Source organism: Colossoma macropomum, unplaced genomic scaffold (assembly GCF_904425465.1).
Source record: "Colossoma macropomum unplaced genomic scaffold, Colossoma_macropomum, whole genome shotgun sequence".
NCBI classification, from domain to species: Eukaryota; Metazoa; Chordata; class Actinopteri; order Characiformes; family Serrasalmidae; genus Colossoma; species Colossoma macropomum.
The window spans coordinates 11,389,911-11,410,723 of NW_023494786.1; the positions used below are offsets into that span (position 1 = coordinate 11,389,911).

At 38.7% G+C, this 20,813-nt stretch overlaps 2 protein-coding genes across 2 annotated transcripts; both read left to right on the forward strand.

Annotated features, from left to right (window-relative positions):
- The first annotated feature begins 553 nt into the window (after positions 1–553).
- LOC118825923 lies at positions 554–3,913 on the forward strand. The gene is made up of 6 exons (XM_036596789.1): positions 554–668; positions 744–1,061; positions 1,154–1,195; positions 2,479–2,775; positions 3,553–3,694; positions 3,823–3,913. Exons 1-6 carry the CDS (start codon positions 620–622, stop codon positions 3,911–3,913), a joined length of 939 nt encoding a protein of 312 aa, XP_036452682.1. The 5' UTR covers positions 554–619.
- A 1,541-nt stretch (positions 3,914–5,454) lies between these two features.
- On the forward strand, positions 5,455–19,883 carry spa17 (sperm autoantigenic protein 17). The gene is made up of 9 exons (XM_036596800.1): positions 5,455–5,491; positions 8,257–8,434; positions 9,486–9,556; positions 9,689–9,747; positions 11,051–12,575; positions 12,754–12,806; positions 14,055–14,199; positions 15,662–15,860; positions 18,971–19,883. The coding sequence occupies exons 2-9, from the start codon at positions 8,281–8,283 to the stop codon at positions 19,021–19,023; spliced, it is 2,259 nt and encodes a 752-aa protein (XP_036452693.1). The 5' UTR covers positions 5,455–5,491; positions 8,257–8,280; the 3' UTR covers positions 19,024–19,883.
- Positions 19,884–20,813: the final 930 nt, after the last annotated feature.

The following is a 20,813-nucleotide window of genomic DNA, read 5'->3' on the forward strand; positions in this document are numbered from 1 at the left end:
AGCATCATGGAAAGATCATATAGATCCTCAACGGGCAGCCATTTTATTTAAACATGTCCACCTCACCCTGAGGTCCAAATTATGTTGTTATCATAGTTAATTTATGGTCTTGAGTACTAAAACACCACGGGGACGTTCAAGCTTTTGCACATGACTGTATGCTGACTACCTAATTTTACAGAAATCTGTGAAATAATCAAATTCATGCAATTTATTATTTTATGGGCAGTATTCATCTGCTTTATCTCCATCGGAACTTCATACCATCATACAAAATGCAGTATACAAACAACAGACATAATTACGCATCATTAAACCCTACCAGTAAAGCTATAATGACAGTAATAATAATAAATCAAAAAAGACTTCACAATATCTGTTAACCCACTTTTCATGCATGAGGCAGCCACATTTTAAGAGTTGCACCTAACATACAATCATGGTTCTTTACTTCCTCTCATTCCTTGGAGGCAGGTGCTCAGCAAAACCTCAAAAAGGAGGAGCTTCCTTTATTTTCAATCTCAACAGTGTGTTCACACATTCCTTTAGCTCCTTTCAAGTGTAGTTGTGAGCTTCTCCAGAAACGGGTTTAATAGAAGCCTTACAAGAAAGCCAAAACATGTTGTTTCTGACTCAGATGGCTTTGCTGCTTCTGTCTGGGATCAAAGGTAATTACTTCTGGGCCTTGTTGCACTTTTCTAGTGAGTATATGATGTGATGTTTAATATACTGGCCTTTGACAGATGCTGTGAGCAGGAAGACTGCAGAAACACCAGAACTTATTAAAGCAAGACTAGGAGAGCCTCTTACCTTAGACTGCACCTACAACTGCTCCTCTGGGTTTATTCGTGGTCACTGGAAATGGGAAGATAAGCCAAAATGTGGAAGCTGTCTTTGGGAGAAAAAAGACATCCAGGGGGAAGACATGTGCACTGTACGCTTGACCACTCGTAATCTGACACTGGAGCAGACCCTGTACAACTACTCATGTGTCTCTGAGAAGAATGATGACCAGCATCTTCCTCTGAAAACAGAGCGGCTAATAGCGCTGCTAATCCAAGGTAGGAATCTCTGAGCCTAAGACTGCTCATACTGGTAATGAGATAGATGTAAGGGGTGTATTTGAACTAATTTATGGTCATGTTTGGCGTAGATAAGACCACAGCACCAGTCACCCCTCATACAGTGCCTTTAGGTAAGTCTAAACTGCATTAGCACACACAGCTACACATTGGCGTCATGTATTGAGATACTGCTACCACTACTATTCACCACAGCAGTCTCTTCTAAAATGTTAGTTTGAGCCCAGTTACACCACGTATACTTTTGAAAAATTAACAGGGTTCTTTAAAGCGGTGCCACAGAAGAACCACTTTTGGTTCCATAATGAACCTTTCAATGGATGGTTCTTTACCACTTTTGTAAATCAGATGTGTGAATGTGAAAAATCTTTAAAGATAAAACTTTATTTGGATAGTCCACTGTAGATGCTTTGCAAATGCTCAGTCTGTCTATAAGTGACATTCAACTAAATATCTATTGAATGCAGCTGAACTTCAAGTTCAGTGTGAAAGAGTTTATTAAATGTGCTCCTAACCCTAAACCCTAACCATAATGTTGTTGATTATCAATGCAACATCACCAAATGGTTTGTTAAGTATGAGGGGACCATTCAAATGAAGTATGACCTCTTTGAAAAAGCTCCACATAATGTGAAGGTCCTGCATCAATCAAAGTTTTTTCCTGGAAAGCAAAATTTTGAATGTCCCTCATTGAAGATGTTTGTTGTGAAAACAAGTTCATATCCTCTACAGAAAGCACACTTCTGCACATTTTAATACACAATTACTGTTTATCTGCTAATTTTAAAAACTAAAAAAAAAAAACATGTGGCCTGTGCAAAAGTTATGTAAACAAAATAAATAAAAAAATAGCCCACAGAAATGTGCAGGTCTTGTTTAAGTTTGTTCTTGCTGATGAAGTGCTAACTTATTTTCAGTTATAAAATCAACAAAACATGTCATTTCAACGGCGGTGTTCAAACTTTTGCGCACAACTGTACTTCGAAGTCAAGACCTACTAAGGAAGCTCAAGGATGTAGAATCTTAACTGTTAGGAGTTTATTCAACTGATTTGAACATACAATAAATCAGCTAGTACACTCTTTAAAAAGATGGTTTTTCAAGGGTTCTATATAGCATCAAAAAAGTGTGTTCTATTCAATAGGAGAGCTTTACATTGTAACAATTTAATAACCCTTTTTGGTACTATGCAGAACCATTTTTAAAAAAGGTTATAGATATATAGAACCATATACAACACATTCTCCATCAGTCTAAAGAACCATTTCACTACGCAAAGAACTAAGTAGGCATTAAATGGTTCTATATAGAACTCATAGTTCTATATAGATCGAACTATTCCCTTTACTTTTTAAACATGTAGTATAGCACTGTAAGCTGCTTTCATGTGTTTTAGATGTGTCTATGAAGGTGGTGATTTACAGGAATGAGGAAAATGACCCAGTTGAAGTGATGTCATCACATTCCATCAAAGTGCCAGTGGGAACCCAACTAGAACTGAAATGTCTTTCCACTGTCACACAATGTGGGGGCCAGTGGACGAAGGATCAAGGCACCCTTCCAAAAGCAAGCGCTGAGTCTCTGCTACAATGGGATAAGATTACAGAGGAGGATGGAGGAAGCTACACATGCTATGCACAACAGCTTTGTACCAGCCAGAGGATCACCGTCAGTATAGAAGTCATTAAAGAGGGTGAGCTGATTTTTTATTGTAAATGATTGAAAATAACAGACAGTGTCACTAAAGCCAAGCACTTCTCTTATGAAGCCTCAAAAAAGTATTTGACTGCTGCTAGCTCCCCCTTGTGGGGGATCTTCAGTCTGCTAAACACGAGAGAGTGAATGAGTGAATGGAGCTGTCTCTTAAAAAAGTATATTTCAAATGATGAGAAAACAAAACAAAAACACACTACTACCCAACACGCTGTTGTAAATATCATAAAAAGAACCACTACTATGGGCACTGTGCAGTGATGCAGGCAACTGTGTCGCACCATGCTGGACCAATCACAGCAATTTACCAAAGCTATCACAAATGAAAGCACCACTTTGCAGTATGAGTAAATGTTTTGGTAGTTATAATAAGGTTGTTCTGTCTGTCACAGTTGGCTAAAGACAACAACATTCAATTGTTTATTTTAACAGAATGGCTAACAGTAGAAATGAAAGGTTAAAACAGACGTTTGGACATCTTAAAGTTAGGACAGAATTTAGGAAATTTTGTCCAGTTAGGATGTTTGTGTATTATTTTTTTTGATCTAGAGTTAGGATTAGATCATGAAATTAGGAGCTGTGATTCTGTAATAGCTACTGTCTTAAATTCAGTCCTAACTGAAGTTGTCATGGTGACAGACAGAGATTTCAGACTGTTTCTGTAAACCGCTAGTCCATGAGGTGCTTGGCACCTAAAAAATATACCATGAAAATAACTCATACTCTAAAATAAATAACTCAGTCTTTTCCAACACAGATGAATTTGTGTGGATCAGGGTCTTAGCAGCTATAACACTGTCTGCAGCATTTATGCTTCTGCTTCTGCTGATATTCCTGTGTTACAAAAGGAAACGCAGTTTGTCCGATTCAGAGGATTCATCTGCTGTAATTTATGAGAAGTAAGTAAATCTTTTAAAATCTTTCTAAATCTTTCAACTCTGAATTTATATAAACAGAGTTGATATACATGAAACTGTTCTGAAATACATCAATGATAAACCTTCACTAACATCTTCACTTTTTAAAGCACAAGAATCAAAAATGAAGCCACAGTCCTCAAGCCCGTAGTACAAGGTGATTGTTTTATTCACTGTTTGTTTTCTGATGTATTCCTTTGAAGTAAAACATAAAGATATGCTATTTTAATCCTTTTAACCGCCCTGAACCTCTTAAACTATTGTGGCATTGGAGCACACCTGTGTTTCTGTTTCTGTGGGTAAAAATGCTTCTCTCTGGTGGATTTTTGTCCTGTGGCGGGGCCGGATATAGTGTGTAGTGTTGGGGGGGGGGCTTCTGGGGAGGAGAAGGGTAGTGAGAGAAGAACAGCTGGAACATAAAAAGTTGGTGTCACTGTTATGTGTCTTTTGTCATTTTGCTATAGCAGCTATTACACTAAAGTGCCGTGTTGTTGCCGTTTTGGTTAAAATAAATCTACCTAATGTGAGGTAAGAGTCAGGTGAGGTAATGACCTCACCTGACTCTTCCTCTGCCCACGCTTCAACTCGCATAAGTCTTTAACTCATATAATAGTTTCATAGTGGTAACTGAATTATTATATTACTAATTGAATAATAAGGCCTAATAATAATAACTGAATAAGCCTGGGATAAGAAGTTAATTAAAATAAGTGTCCAGCACACAAATGTCCATAACTGAACACCTGTTAAATGCACCTACCATGCAGCTGAGGATAGCTGGTGATCACTAAATGCTACTTTACTATTTTGCTTCAGACTGCCAGAGTGATCATGAGGTCCCTTACGCTGACATTGTGATCTCTGTGAGAGGGTCCAGCATTCCAGAGCTCACGGGCCTCCACAGCCAAGCCCCCCGGGATCACAGACTCGTAAGACAAGATGAATTCATTGTTATAAGGGTTTGATCAGATGATATATTATTCTCCACAGGTCTTAGAGAGACCTACGAATGTGTGAAGTAATGGATTTTACTGCTCCTGTGTGTGCAGAGGTGGAGAGAGGAGGGAGCAGGAGGATCTCGCCTACATGCTTGCCGCTCTGCTGACAGACTGCATGTCCACCCCAGGGAAGTGAGCAGGAAATTAAGTACAACCTCAGAGTATGCCATCATCACCTATTCGACCGAGGCACTTAGTTAGTACATTAAAGAACATGAGCAACTTGTTTTAATTATGAAATTGTTTTTGTTGCTTCTGTATTTGTTCTTTCTGTCCTAGAATTAATCTTATGAAGAAATACAGTGCTTAGCTAGTAAAAAGACCACCGTCTCATTTATTTTTATTTATTTACAATCAGATAGTAGAATCAAGCTCTACTCTTTATTCAGGTATGAAAAAAAATCCACAAGTGTTTCTTTCCAGAACTGGAAACTGTAATAAAGGCGAAGGGTGGACAAACTAAATACTGAAAATATAAGATCTGATACTTCTGTGTTTTGGTTGTATTTTGGAGTTGGGGGGGGGTTTGGTTTAATATGTCTTCTGTTTTTTATTTTTCCTGATGCCTTTTTAAAATATTGATGTGTAATTAAACAAGATTGGTTTCGATCTGAGCTTTTTTTCCTTCAGTCCCTCCTTTTCTCCTCTGTCCAAATTGCCATATACATAACAATGAGTATCGACATGACACAAGTTTGGCCCTCTTCGCTTTCCGTACTTCGAAAGGCTGTGACTGAGTTGCTTAGCAACGCCTGACAACAACTTGTTTCAAGCCGACACGGTAAGAAGAGAAAAGAGCTCAAATGTCTCAGTTAAAGTGTTACTGTGGGGAAATATATGATTATTCAACAAGTTTAGAGATAAACCAAATCAAGACTAACAGTTATATCATTCGGAGTGTTTTGAGCGCACCTTAAAAATGCAGCTATAGACCTAAATTATCCTGGATTTACAGCTGTAAGTTACCTGAACACACTGCAGAGGTCTTAAGGTCTGCATCTTATGTAAAAATACAATAATATAGTATTCGCGTATAATTCAGGCTATCGGGAAAACCTGTGGTTCAGTTAAATCAGGTGCTTTGCAGCTCTAAATTACCGTTATAACCGGCACATAATGTCGACCTTTTACCTCCGAATGTTAGCTAGCTAACACTAGCTAAGAATGCTAACATCAGTCAATCTACGGAGCCCCTAAGGTGGCATGGTGACTATCTTTAATAAGGCGTGGCCACTAGTTAATATTGAGGCTACGAGTTACTATTGAGACCACAATTTACTATATTGAGGCCACAAATTACTAGATAGAGGCCATAATTTACTATTATGAGGCCATCCGTTACTATATTGAAGCCACAAAAAATGTATTGAAGCCACAAATAGCTAGATTGAGACCACATGTACTGCATGTAACTCGTGGCCTCAAAATTTTCATTTGTGACCTCAATATAGTAATTTGTGGTCACACCTTAAAAAATAATCCCCATGTCACCTTGGGGAAGAGATGTCAAACTGGGGACCTTCTGGGCCAAAGTGTTGCAGAGATTAGTGTTTACCTTCATCTAACGTTCTGAATTCAGTTCATGAAGGCCTTGCTAATTAGCTGATGAGCTGAATTAGGTGTGTTTAATAAGGCAGTGTGCTGAAGTCTGCAGTGTTTTGGCCTGCAAGGACTGGATCCTGACACATGTGCCTTATGGGCTCCATAACAGTCTGAGATTTTGCTAGCTAAAATGTTTCTGGTTTATTCTAGGGACACTGTCTTAAATGTTTATTAAACAAATCCATTTTCCGTGAGCTGACTACTTCTCTAAAATTGTGGTGTCTGGTGTGTTGTTAACACCTTAGCATGGCCCCAGGCTTCAAGAGTTTTATTGGAAGACATGCATTTGGTTCATATGTTCATCCAGTGTTCATCCAAAGAGTGAGAAGCATTTAGTGAGGCTATATCATCAGATTAACAGTCTAGACTTTGATAGTGAGAGGCAATTTCATTCCCCCACACTAAACATCCCAGATTAATAATCAGATTTTAGATGCTAAATGTTTTCTCTCAAATTCCTAAGTGCCAGTACCTTGAAGTATCAGGGATACTGAGTGGAATTTCACCAATTTCACCAATTTTACGCCAAATTTCTGCAGAATTCAGTCATTGAGATGTAAACAATCAGATTCCGATCATTTATTGAGAAATGCTACATTTTAGAGAAACTTGAGCTACATACTCAGGTTTGTTTACTATGTACTCAGGTTTGTTTACAATGGTGTTGATAGTAACCAGGGACTGTGATGTCTGCAAATATAGCCATATTATTACTATTCAAAATGACCAATGAACCTACACATGTTATGAGTTGTTATATGTAATGTATGGTGAAATAGCAGTTAATCTGTAAAAACTGTTCTTTGGCTACTGCATGTCTCACTGCCATAAATGTATTTAAAGTATATTGTAGGCCAAAACATAAACTCAAAACTATCAAACTTTTTTGAATAATTTTGTGTGAGGGAGCTCTTAAAAGCATTAAACACTTCAGACATCTGGTTCCTATCACCACCACTGTGAAGAAATCTGACTCTCAGCCATTTGTTTCTCTTTAACAGAGCATTTCACGGTAAACCACCGTGAATGACTTTGTTTACATCTTAACCGTTTAATTATGCAGAAATGTATGAAAAAATCAGTGGAATTCCCCTTTAAAGGGTTTAACTATCCAGCGATAAAAACAATGTGAGTGCTGCTACTCTGTTAATAATAGAAGCTGTTACATTGGTGAAGGTCTCATATCATCAAACAGAATTGATAAATTTTCCTTGCTTTTTTGTTTTTGTTTTTCATAAAATGATCAAAATGTTTTTAATAGTTTGGAATTGTTAACATTTTAAAATACACCATTCTCTCCCCAGTCCATGCAGTCCATATATACTGAAATTAAACTGAAAGAAAAACAGCTAATTTTAAATTCATTGTTTTATGTTGCCACTTCAGCAGTTAAGCTCTACCTATTCACGCTCATGTTATAAGGAATGTTTCAGTCCAGAATGCTTTTTTTTTGGAATGAGACACAATACAAGGCGTACCTTACGTAAGTGTTTCCCAGAGGAAATGTGCCTGTTTGAACTTTTTCATAACCTAAAGTTTAAAAACAGAACAATAAAATAAAGAACCTGGAGACGAGACGGTAGTGTGTGGAGTCAATACAGCTTAGAATATATAATTTCAGTGGATTACTGTATAATTATGTTCCCTGACTAAAGGTACTGAGATGTACCCTTGAAGGGACCCTCCCCGGTGACAAGAGGGCTACTGCCCCAGTGACAGTTTCTTACCTTGTTTTTCTGAGAGTGTATGGAGGGTGGAAGTGGTACATTAACCTACACAAACATTATAAGTCGACCTCACGGGAAAAATAAAATGCAAGAACAATGTCAGATATGGGCTATTTAAAAAAACTGAGATGGTCTCTAGGAAGGCAAGGTAAATATCCAACTCACGTGGCTAATTGTTGTGACCCATTTGTGACTGAAACCTACTTGTTTATATTAGTTGTCCTGAGTGTTAGATGCAGAAATGTCTGTACCTTTCTCCAACACCAACCTTCGTGTTCCACGTGGCTTTGGAAATATTCTGGAGGGCCTTGCTAGAGAAGTGCTGAGAGAACAGCCTGAAGACATCCCCACCTTTGCTGCTGTGTACTTCACAGCACTTCTCAAACAAAGAGAGGGTAATTTTACTCCATTTTCTGATGTGAATAAGTGAAAACCTTGGTTACATGGTTCAAAAATGCGGTTTATTTAAGACGCAGTCTTCTTAATAACATTATATAGATTTACATGTTTCATTCAGGATGTCATTTATTTTATTTGGTTTCCATTTTATTTAAACTAAAAGTAAAAGTTACAGGTTAATAATGTGTCAGTAGTATCGGTAAACCCATGGCTTTAAAGGGGAATTCCACCAATTTTTAAAAAATTTTGTATAATTCAATGGCTGAGATGTAAACAAAGTAATTCAGTGTCATTTTATTTATTATGCAAAACAACCAGTAAACCTACACTGTGTTCTGAGTTTTTATATGTAATGTTGACAGGCATAAAATAAACATAGTTCTTAAATGGTAAATCCAAAAAAATAACTTATCTTGGGTTCTGTTTTGCCTAATGACACTCTACATATACCTCTTTGTCATGTATGGATTTTACCAAAAGTATTTTAGGCCAGAACTTCTCTCAAAATGATTGTAAAATGAGCTCTCAGGCATCAGTCAATGTATTTGTAATCATTTCATGTAATAACTTGACATAGCTTATTGAAGAATTAAATGCTATAGACGTCTGGTTCCTATCACCTAACATTTGTGAATTTTCCTGAAGTTTATCCAAAAAAAGAGCAATTCACATCAAAACAAAAACTGGTGGAATTCCCATTTAAAAGAATTAGGATACAAAGACCAAAGAAATGGCCCACTGTCAACATGAAGTGGTGTCATTTGTGTTTTATCTACGATTGAGAAGTTAGGCTTACCAAATCCTGACAAAAAAACTTCACTGTACAGTCTGTAAGTCTTCTGGCAATAAATACTCTACATTTACTTGTTCAACCTTTAAGAACACTTTGATGCCATGTGAAGATATCATTCTTATTTAGTACTTTTTATTTACACGAGACAGTTCCTTATCTCCTTCTAGGTTTATTTGAGCCTGAAGATATCTTTACATTAATGTGTAATTTTCCTTGTTTGCCTTTGTGATGAATATGCAATTTCTTTTTTGTAGAAAGTGGCCTTGATCCAGCTGAATGGGGTGCCCGGCTGGAGGACAGGTTCTACAACAATCATACTTTCAAGGTAACTTGAGTCTGTACATAGATACATTTCAGTACATGAAATAAAAATGTTGGAGGTTGAAGACAAAATGTTTAATTTGACCTTTATATATAATCTCGTTCAGGCTTTGGTTATTTATTCTTCCTCAAACAGAATACAGCAAACCAAGGAAACTCCAGCTCAGCCACAGCAACTGGGAGCTCTGTGAATGAGTGAGTCTGATTTCTCCCTGCAAAATGTATCAGATTAGCAAGGCTGCATCCATCTGTTTTCTGATTTCACTTGATTAAAAAGGAGGAAGGACAGGGAGATAGACAGAATGTAGAATAAAAGGTGAAATAATTCTGGATTTTACTCATCCATTGTTTTGGTTATTCTGGTCGTGTGTGATATTCCCTGCATTTTACAGCCTCATCTGAAATGTAGCATGTTTTTCAACCCCGTTTGCAAAAAAGTTGGGACACTATGCAAAATATAAATTAAAACAAAATGCAATGATGTGCAGATCATTTAAACTCTATATCAGTTGAAAATAGTACAAAGGCAACATATCAAATGTTTAAACTGAGAAATTGTATGTTTTTTTTTAAAATATATGCCCATTTCAAATTTAATGCCATCAACATGTTTAAAAGGCGGGTCCGGGTCAACAAAAAAAGGGTAAAGTTGTGTAGTGCTAAAAAAAACACGGCAAATAGTGCAACAATTCAAGAATGTTTCTCAACATAAAATAACAAAATAACTTGGGTATTTCTTTATCTACAGTACATAATGTCATTAAAAGATTTAGAGGATCTAGAAAAATCTCTGTATGAAAGGGACAAGGCCGAAAACCATTACTGGCTGGCCATTACTGATGTGGTCCTCAGGCAGCTCTGCATTAAAAATAGACATGATTCTATAGTAGAAACATTGCATGGGCTCACGAACACTTCTGAAAACCATTGTCTATGAACACAGTTCATTACTGTATCCACAAATGCAAGTTAAAACTGTACCATGCAAATCGTGGATGCCGCGTCCTCCGAGCTAAAGAGGAAAGGGGCCGTCCGGCTTGTTATCACAACACAGTGGTAAACATGACCCCGTCCCAACTTTTTTGGAACACAATGTTGGCATCAAATTCAAAATAGGCTTACATTTGTCAAAAATAATAAAATTTCTCAGTTTCGACAGTTATGATGTTAAATATAGGATTTAAATGATTTTCATATCATTGCATTCTATTTTTATTCACATTTTGCACAGTGTCCCAACTTTTTTGGAAATGGGGCCTTGCATTGTGTGGAAATGGAGCGCATCAGTTAAGCTTACTCTTGACAAGAAAGATCTTTAGTCATGCATTAGATAAGAAGAGCTGCTTCAGAGGATTGATTAGAGCGCCAGAACAGAGATCTACATCTACAGTACACCGCCAGTAATTTATCACTGTGACGGTTGCTTCAATTTAGCCTACATTATGAGTCACCCTTAATTGCCACTTAATTGTCCTTATATGTAAATGTCAACTTTCAGAGACAAAGCTGATCAGGCTGAATCTTTAGAAAATGGGGATCCAATTATCCAGCCAGCTCAGAGCTCCTCACCTTCATCTGAGACCCCTGATGCCTCTAAAGATGAAGAAAAGCTGGAGCCACAGCAAAGCAATGAGCTTGATAATAAAGTAGATGATCAATCAGGTGAAACTGATCCTGGACTCACTGCAGAGATTTCATACAGAGGAACTGCTGATGTTGATATATGTGCTGAAGAACTTCAAGACGTGGAGATCAAGGAGCAAGGAGAAACTGGTGAGGTTGATGAAGAAAAAGAAACAGCAGATAAAGAACTTGAGCCTACACCTCTGTCCTCATATCGTGGTCTTGCGGATGTATATGTATGTGCTGAAGAGCTGCAGTCTACTTTGCAGGAAGATGATCCTGTAAAAGAAGACACTGAGAGCAGCAGAGATATGATTGATGCGAGTCTTACTGGAGTTTCTGTCCTCGGCGAGGAAGAACTGTCTGAATCTCAAGATGTCCTGTATACCCATGATAAACTGACTCTGACTGGCTATGAGTCCCCAGCACATACTGAGCAGGATGCTGCTGAAGAGTTAAATGACTTCTCAAACAATGAAAAAGCAGTTGCTGTCCCAGTGGAGGAAGAGAAAGAAATTGATGACCTTTCTGAAGAAGCTCAGAACACTCTTTCTGAAATGACTGATGCTTTGTTTGAAGAACCTGAGGGAGAAAATAGTCATGTTGAGCAGTTCAGTTTAAACAAAGCAGCAGAAAGCATCACTGTTCCAGAAGGGATGACCACTTTTGATGAAACAAGTACAGATCTGGAAACTGAAAACCAGGAACCAAAGGATGCTTTGGCAGAAACGGAGGCCATGGATGAGTCCTTATCAAGTCTGGAAAAGGACAATAGCAACATTGCTAGTGCAGAAATTGAGCATTTTGTAAACATAGCTTCTGAAAATGATGATGATTGTGACTGTGTCGACAAAAGTGAAGTCATTGCTGATGGAGTTATGAGCACTGATCCCCATCAGGGTGCCTTTGAGATGGAAGAAGATGTGAAGAGTAATGACGAGGAGACTGATCTTCTTCTTCAAAGCAGCTCTGATGCTCCAGTGGAGAAGTCGGAAGCTTTGGAGAGTAACACTAGTCTCATTGGCACTTCCACTGAGGAAATGAAAGAAGATGATGTAAGAATATCTCAGCAGGAATTACCTGAGTCTGAGGACCCCACTGGAAGTGATGATCAAGAAGATAATGGCATCAGTGGGACTGAGATGAAGGAAGACCATTTGTTTGGCAATACAAGCACTCAAGAAGTTGAAGGAGCTTCTCACAGTCCTATACCTGAGGAGACTGAGGTCATCCTTGCAGATTCACAAGGGCTGAAGAGTGAAGAACCTGAGACAGATATAGACCAAGAAGAACAGTCTAACCACCAGCAGGACATCAGCCAGGAAAGTGAGGACAAGGAGATGGAGAATGCAGAAAGCAAGAGTGACCAACAGGTGAGGAGAATTAGGATGAATAGTAATGTTTGATCTGAATCTGGAAAAATATTTTTGGTCAACAGAAAATGTTCTGATGTAAGAGACCCCCTTATCCCGGATTTAGGACATTCCCATTTTTGTCCCATGTTAGCATGTAAAAATAAAAACCTCAAGGACGACTCTGATCAACAACGAGGTGCAGTGCCTCTATTCTGGTCTCTAGAGGAGCGTGATTGAAGATGCCCCTGAAATAGTTCAGCTTCTGGGTAACAGACTGTATCGTTCAGATGCAGAGCACAAACTGTTAAGCTACACGTTGCTCTTAAAACAGATATCATTCTCAGTGAAATAGACTCATCCGAGTAAATTCAACCTAAAAAAATCAGGGGTGTCTGATACTGGCACAAAAATGTCAGAAACATTTCTATATGGTTCTTGTAAAAGGAAGTTTGGAGGAGAAAGATTTATGAGAGTGTTTCCATGGAAACATGTTACCAACCATTCTCTCCTGCTTTATCTCAGGGTGGATTCATTTTACGTTTTACAGTAGATACCTCACATCACAGAAAGAGACGTCTGTCATGGAAGCCCATCTTGACAGTTCAGTGCTGTGCGTTAAGTTCTACAGGGGTAATTAGATCTGTGAGGTGTAGTTTCTCTCTCTCTCTCTCTCCCTCTCTCTCTCTCTCTCTTCCTCTTTCTAACTCTCTGTCTCTCTAATGTAGGTCATCTAACCTGACCTATATCATGTCCAATGACTTTTACATTTTAGGAAAAGCAGGAAATGATGTAGTTACTATTTTCAGGTGCAATATTCATGGCAATCATCAATCTCTGACACAGTCGTAAAGTAATCTGCTCTTCTCGTCTTCTGAGATATTCTGAAGACATATTTAGTTTTCATACTTGTAAATGTATTGAGATCATTCTGGCTTCTGTTTTTTTCCACAAGCTTGTTGGTTGAAGCTAATTGGAGGCAAGCTGTAATGCTAAACATTACAAATTGATTTGATGCAGCATCTTGGCAGAATGCAGTTTAGCAGAGGAAGAAGAGTCTTAACAGACAAGAAGGACATACTTTCAGCATTTTTTTAGCACCAGTACAGGAGATATGCGAGGACTTTTTTCTGTTGTTTTTTGGGTGTTTTGATTTTTCCTTCCTCTCTTAGGTTTTACAAGCACCATGGTGTCGATCGCTATACTTTTTTATTCATGACACCACTGTGAAATAGTGCTTTAGACTGAAAACCTTGGAACACAAGACATTTCAGTCAACTCAGAATGAAAGTAGAGTTGTAATTGGCACAGTAGACTTAGTCATTTGTGAACAGCAAAAATCTCTTGGGTAGCTTTTCCATAGATGCATATGCTGCTGGTGCCCCCCTCTCTCTCTTTCTCATGCTCTCTCTCCTTCCTTCCCGCTCTCTCTCACCTCCTTCCTTCTGTCCCTCTATGTCTCTCTCTCCCTCCCTTTTCTCTCCTCCCCTCCCTCTCTCCCTCTCCTCCCTTTCCACCCGCCCTCAGATTGAGAATAATAAGCATAGCTGAAAGAGAGACGGGCTTGTTCGAGACACTCGCAGTGCCAAGAGGTTTACGACCCATTGCGATTAGCACAATACACGAACACGTTTATCGCCATCTGCTATTGTGCGTCATGGATTGCCATATCGTAAGTACTGCCTACATTTTACACAAGCCGTCCAGTAGAATACACTAATATACTGCGGATCTCAAAGGAGTTCTCAGAATGTCTTGTGCTTTGAGTAGAAGATGTTTCTCTTACTGTAACTTTTACTGTACGCTTTCTTGATGAGCATGCCTGAAAGCACTCTTGGCAAAGTCTGCATAGCAGAAGCTCAAGCGCAACTTCTTTCCTCGTAAATGGGAGAGCAGGTGGCAGGTAGTTGGAGCACCTTAGGTGCACGGCCACAAGGGACCCACTCAGTTCTGGCCATGCCGTAATGGTTATCTTTTGAGTTATTTGAGCTGTAACAGTGGACCATGCTTTAAAGAATGAATGCTTTGTCCTTCTTCAAAAAAGTATAGAGAAATTTTACATTCAGAAAATCTGGACAAATCAGCTTGTGTCTACATGTGATCATAATAGTTGTAACAATGCATGCATTGCAAGTCTCTGGTCACTATATTTCCTTGACACTAACTGCATAAGCTAAATTATACAACCAGCAAGTAAAATGTAGGGATGTTTATTTAAGGACTAAAGCCTGTACAACACCTCTGCCTTTGGCCATGATATGGGAGAAGACATGTCAGGATGTTCAGCAAACAGAAAAGGAGCTGATTAATTCTTGCTTCAGTGGGTGGTCACACTCCTACATGGAGGGGTTTCACAGCGACATGTAGGCTACACTCTTCAACCTTACACAGGCTCTGTTTCAACCCCGCCAGCCACTGCTCACTGCCTTTACATGTGCTGAGATGGGCTCAGTGGGAGAAAAGCATGGGTTCACACATTCAGAGCCTCATAAACACCCAGCGTGATCCAGCCAAATCCCACCAACACACAGCCTGAAGACTAGGACAGCTGTGTGTCCTCCTTTTCCGGGAATTATAAAGCGTATGTTTTTAGCCTCAGAACGGTTAAGTAATTCTAATCTTCTTTCTGTAAATGATCCCAACTTTGACGTCTTAATTACTTTTCTGTGTTCTTTTCTTAGTTCCAAAATTAGAAAAAAAAACAGTCTACTAGTATCTTTCTTTTGTACAAGTGGGAAGTGAGCCAGAGATTTGAACTTCTGTAATAAATCTGGGCTCTATACAGACAGATACACAGCTGGGTAGGGACGGAAAAGGCTTAAGACGGCTGGAGATTGGGATAAACCCATCACACTGGTTTATGAGTGTAGGTTCTCCCAAGACATTCAGGATCATTTCCATAGCTTTGTTCGTAAAGCCTTAGTGGAGGTATGGAGCAAATAGCGAACATTTTTTAATATTGCTATTTTTGAGTCGAGAAAATGCAGCAACTTCTTAGATGGCTGGAGATCAGAAGACATGAAGATAGCTCATCTAGAGACATTCAGAATCGTTTACCAAGCAAGTGAAGGCAGAAATCATTCGACGTCTGTGTGTCGTTGAAATGATAGCTGCTTGGATGTCTTGGTGAACAGGAGGAATGCAGCCACCCACAGGAGGAAGAGGACGTCATGGACATCCCCTTGGATGACCCAGAGGCCAACAAGGCAGCCACCAAGATCCAGGCGGGCTTCCGTGGCCACATGACCAGGAAGAAGCTGAAGCCAGGCGAGAAGCCTGGCGAGGAGGTGAGCAGCAGCGGTGAGGCCCTCAACGGCAGCCAGGGGGACACAGGTCAGTGTCTGTCCCCACTTCCCATAGACGTAGACCAGGGGTCGGAGATTCAGGTCCGGGAGGGTAGGGTGATATTCTTGAATAAACACACATGATTCTCATCAGCTCATCAGTCAATGACCAGATTAGATTGGTGTGGTAGAGCAGGGACATCACTAGTCTCAGGAATATCTGGGGACAGCCATGAGAAATTTTGGGGTACATGTTGGTGGGAACAACAAGTCTGTCATTAGCCCATCAATGTAATGTAAGTTAGCATTGCACACGCCACATTACACGTAGTAAAAAACAAACATTATTAATTGCAAGGGAAAGTTCCTTTAGCTAACGATTGCGTTTCTAGCTAGCTTGCTTTGCTAGTAGTTTTATCAGTTGTACTCCAGACGTTAAAAATGGACCAGAGGAATTTGGGTCGGGGGCGTACTCGTGTCAGCAGTATATTTTGCCACAATCCAACACCAGTAGTTTAAGACGTTTTCCACAGGTGTGTATTCACACCGTGAGATCACATCTGGCTTCAAAAGAATAGGAAATCACCAAACAGTGTTGGCCTCCAGGACCAGATTTGATGACCCCTGCCATAGACTCTGGACCTCTATAAGCCCAGTAATTCGCCCATCTCCAAATCATGCTTCCTTTTTTGGAACACAGTTCAGTGTGACTCTTGATCCAGATTCCAGCACCCAAAATAAGACTTTGGCTGCAAGATTTGAAGCGACGAAGGATGTGAAGCGTTTGGCCTCGATTCTTTATTTTGTTTCCAAGAACTGGCTCTGCATCCTCAAACATTTGAGTATCAGCTTGTGTTCTGAGAGTCTGGAATTGGAAACTGCACAAACATACTCAAACGTGGCGAGGTGCTGCTGAGTAATTACGCTAATTATCACTGTGAGTAAAAGAAGGCATATGAAAAAGGTTGCAAGCTAAAAATCCATCAAGCGTCTTTAATAAGATCTTTAGGCATAAATTAGAGCTCAGGCTTGTGAAATGCATGCAATTAAGATTCTTTTCATGTGGTGATTTTTAATGAATGAATAAGTGATCTGTGATCATCATTAAAACGAACACCACTTGCAACCAGTGTTACTGTTTTCCTTAGACTGCAAGTGATCAGAGAGGTAATGCATCTACAGAAGGAAACCTCACATCTGTGATATTCTGAGCTTGTCTCCGTTTTAGCTGAGACATAAATCTTTCAAATCTAATTGCTACTGTGGGTGGCTGAAGCCTCCACACTTCTTCCAGAACCGAATATGAAGAGAGCTCAAATACGTTTTTCTCTTCTTACCAAATTTCTCCTCAGCGATGTTTTTTATACTTAGAAACACACAGTTTTACAGATATGTAGGGTAACCTCCTCCCCTAACTCAACTGCCATGCAAATTACTTCCAAACATTAATTTCTCTAAGTATCATCAAGAGAAATGCAGATAATCCACTTTGATGCAGCAGTAAAAGTCAGCAGAGATCAAAAAAAGATCACGTCTAACATGTTCCACAAGCAAAATTCTGTCTAGCTGCACTTCTACCTGAACTTCTCTATTAGTGTCCTTTGATGAATCTGAGGAGAAACCAAGGAAAAAAGCTGGTCATTTGATGTGGAAAGTGGGGCAGGCAATGAGAGTGAGTGTGTCCTTCCAGTCCCTCACATCACCAGGCCTAGATTTCTCTCCTTCAGCTGCGCTGGTCTGCTGTACCCCACCTTTGAAGAAGGCCGGGGAATTTAGGCCTTTTTTTGTCGTGCAACATCAACCCAGTTCTTGGTTGCTAAGCATTTTATGTATGGAGCTGTTATTTTTATCTTCAGGTGCATCTGCACCACTGAGATGAGCCTGAGAGAATGTGCTCTGTCTTAGCGAGGCAAGAACCAAAATGAAGGCCTGCGTCTAACTTAAGTTGGGTGATATGGCCTAAAAAGCATATCATGGTGTATTTGGAAATAATCAGGATAACCATATTTCCTGCTATGTACATAATACTTTGAAACTTGTATGTATTCACATATTAGAGCATAATAGGCTGAACAGAAATTTGTAATATGAGATGTACAGCAAAGACCTCAGCAATATATTTATGGATATGACGAACAAATTATTCAACACAGCAGTGTAGACTAGGGAGTTGAAAATACCTAAATTTATTACTTGAATATGCCTGAATTTATATAACTCCCTAGTCTAATATGAATTTCATAGCAGTAATGATTATTCAAAAGTCTTACTGTTGCATACATAATATTGGAGATATTTAGCAAAAACTACTACCGTTTTAGTCAAGTTAATGCAGTTATGTATAACCCCTTAACATTACAGGCTTATTACATACTAAAGCTTATTATTCATTACAGGGACTTTAATGCAAACTAGTGGAGCTTTTCTTAGGTTATAGAAGTGTTTAATAAAACTTTGGGCCATGGCTTAATAAGGTGCTAAATAATAATTGTGATTATTTACTTAACGCTTAGTTAATCACCCCAATATTAAGTGGTTAAGATGTACTGTTCTGAACATTAATAATCATAATAATAATTTAACCCCCATTATGAAGGTATCATTTTATCATGTGTTTATGAAAATGTTTTGTATTACTTAGTATACTTAAATATTATACATTTATGAAAAGCAAGCATTTGTATGTTATTATGTAAATGATTAGTAATTCAAAAGGTAGCACTTTAATGCACAAGTAACAATTATGTAATTATTTAACTATGATTAACACATTATTACAGTTTTACGAAATTCCTTCTTTATTTGTGATTATATATATATATATATATAATATATATATATATATATATATATATATATATTTATATATATATATAATATATATATATGGCCAAAAGTTAAAAAGATTAAAGCAAAACAAGAATATGCTTAAAACGATCAATTATATATACAATTAAATATGATTGTTTTAAGGTTTCCTGGTTTGTTAAAGCTGCATTGCACTTTAGCGACATTATTTATACAGCTTGTTAAGTTTCAGATAGAAGGCACTACAATCAGATCATGGACAGACGTTGCTTCACCTTAAGTAAAATCTTGATGATGAATGACATTTAGCAGGCCATACTAAACCTTTTAAATCTGTTGTTGTTTGGACAGCAGGAGGATCAGAAGGAGTAGAGACAGACGACACGTCCGTGCCGGAGCAGTGAGGATGCGTCACTCTGTGGACAGCACGATGACTTTTGGCCCTGTTTCTAGAGATGTACCTTTTTATGTAGAGAAAAGCAGTAGTCGTTGACTGGATATCTCGTCTGACCTGAACACCTTCTCTCTCCCTCGCTGTCTCTCTCACGGTCTCTATTGCTCTCTCTCTTTTCTGCTTCTTATCCAGTCTGGGTGAATAGTTGCCCCAAACCAGCATGCATTTGCATCTCACGGGCATGCACTTGATGCATCTGTGCTCTTCCTGATCGTGTCCTAGTCCAGATGTTGGTGTGAAAGTGACAAGGAATGCCCTTAGAGTTTTAACACATACTGCTTGAGTCCGGTTTCTAAGTAACTTTAGTCTTGAAGTTATGCAACATGGTTGTCTTTTGTATTTGATATTCAATGCTAGAGAGATTGCTTTCATTATGTAGTACGTAGTATGTTCTTAGGATTTTTTTAGTCATTTAGGTTTTCGTGTTTAGCAGACATCATGAGATGAGCTGTGTAATTTATTGAGAGAGATGTATTTATTGCTATTAATTAATGTTTTACTTTATGTTAAAATTGTTATTTGTTTGCTTTGCACCCTTTAATCTTAATCTTTTTCTTCTCAGTCTGTAGAATCAGATGAAAAAAGAAATCAGAGCTTCCAAAACAGCAATTAGCATGGCTGGATTTCCTTTCTTTCTTTCTTTCCATCCTTCTTTTGAAATTGTCACAGTTACTGTATTTCGAGGACTGTAAGAATATTGATTTGACTAGGAATGTAAGTTTTATTAGAGACTGTAAAGATTGTTTTGCATGTACACAGTTTAATGAAGCACTGTATCAGCAGCAAACCGAATAAAAGCTCTGAAATGTGTTTTCCTGCATAGAAGATGATTTCACGCTGTTCGCTGAGGATCATTAGTCTTTTGATGGCCTTTCATGAGAGAAGGTGAAGCCCGAAAGCTTAGGCAGTTTGTTGGGTGGGAGGCGGCGTCTGAAATATTAACCCACGCATCTCTCTCATCAGTCCTGCTCGAGGAGCTCGCTGGGGACTCCCAGCTGGAAACCTGGCTAATGAGCCTGGCCAATCGTTTGTCATGGTCAAATGAACCTTTGACATCAAACGTTGCTGCTGCTCCCTACGTACTACTACTCAGGATCTATCAGTCAGGCCTGCAGTACTATTAACCTGTTTCCTCACGCCCTGAGGGAGTGAGGTTTAATTATGATCTCCTCAACCAGCGGTTTCAATCAATGTTAATGCCATCAATGTACTCTTTAAAGAAAGAGCTCCATGTAGAACCATTATGGACTTCATCAGCTTGTACCTGTAGGGGAACACTTAGAAACCTAAACCACTGTCATCACAGATTTAATGGCACTGAATGAGTTGAAGTCTTGAATAGGAAAATACATTCAGTGATTCAGTATTAACTACCACAGAGGATCTGTAGCCTTATTTCTTTGGGGTACCATGAAGGTGCTCTAATGTGGTCTTGTGGATACAAACCATCATTCTTTCTTATTTATTTATGTATTTGTTTCTTGCTTAGATTGTCTTAATTAATTGGATTGTGCGTTGCATTAGTTAGACATGATTACTGCATTTCCACTCACTGACCACTTTATGAGGCCCACCTACTTTATAGACCGTTATATAGGTGTACAATTACAGACTATAGTCCACCGAACTAACAATCATAAATTGAATTGTCATTTTTAAATACTTGGTTGCAAATTCTTTGACTGCATGAAGTCTGGAATCCATTGACATCATATTGAGAGTTAACAGATTCCACGCTTC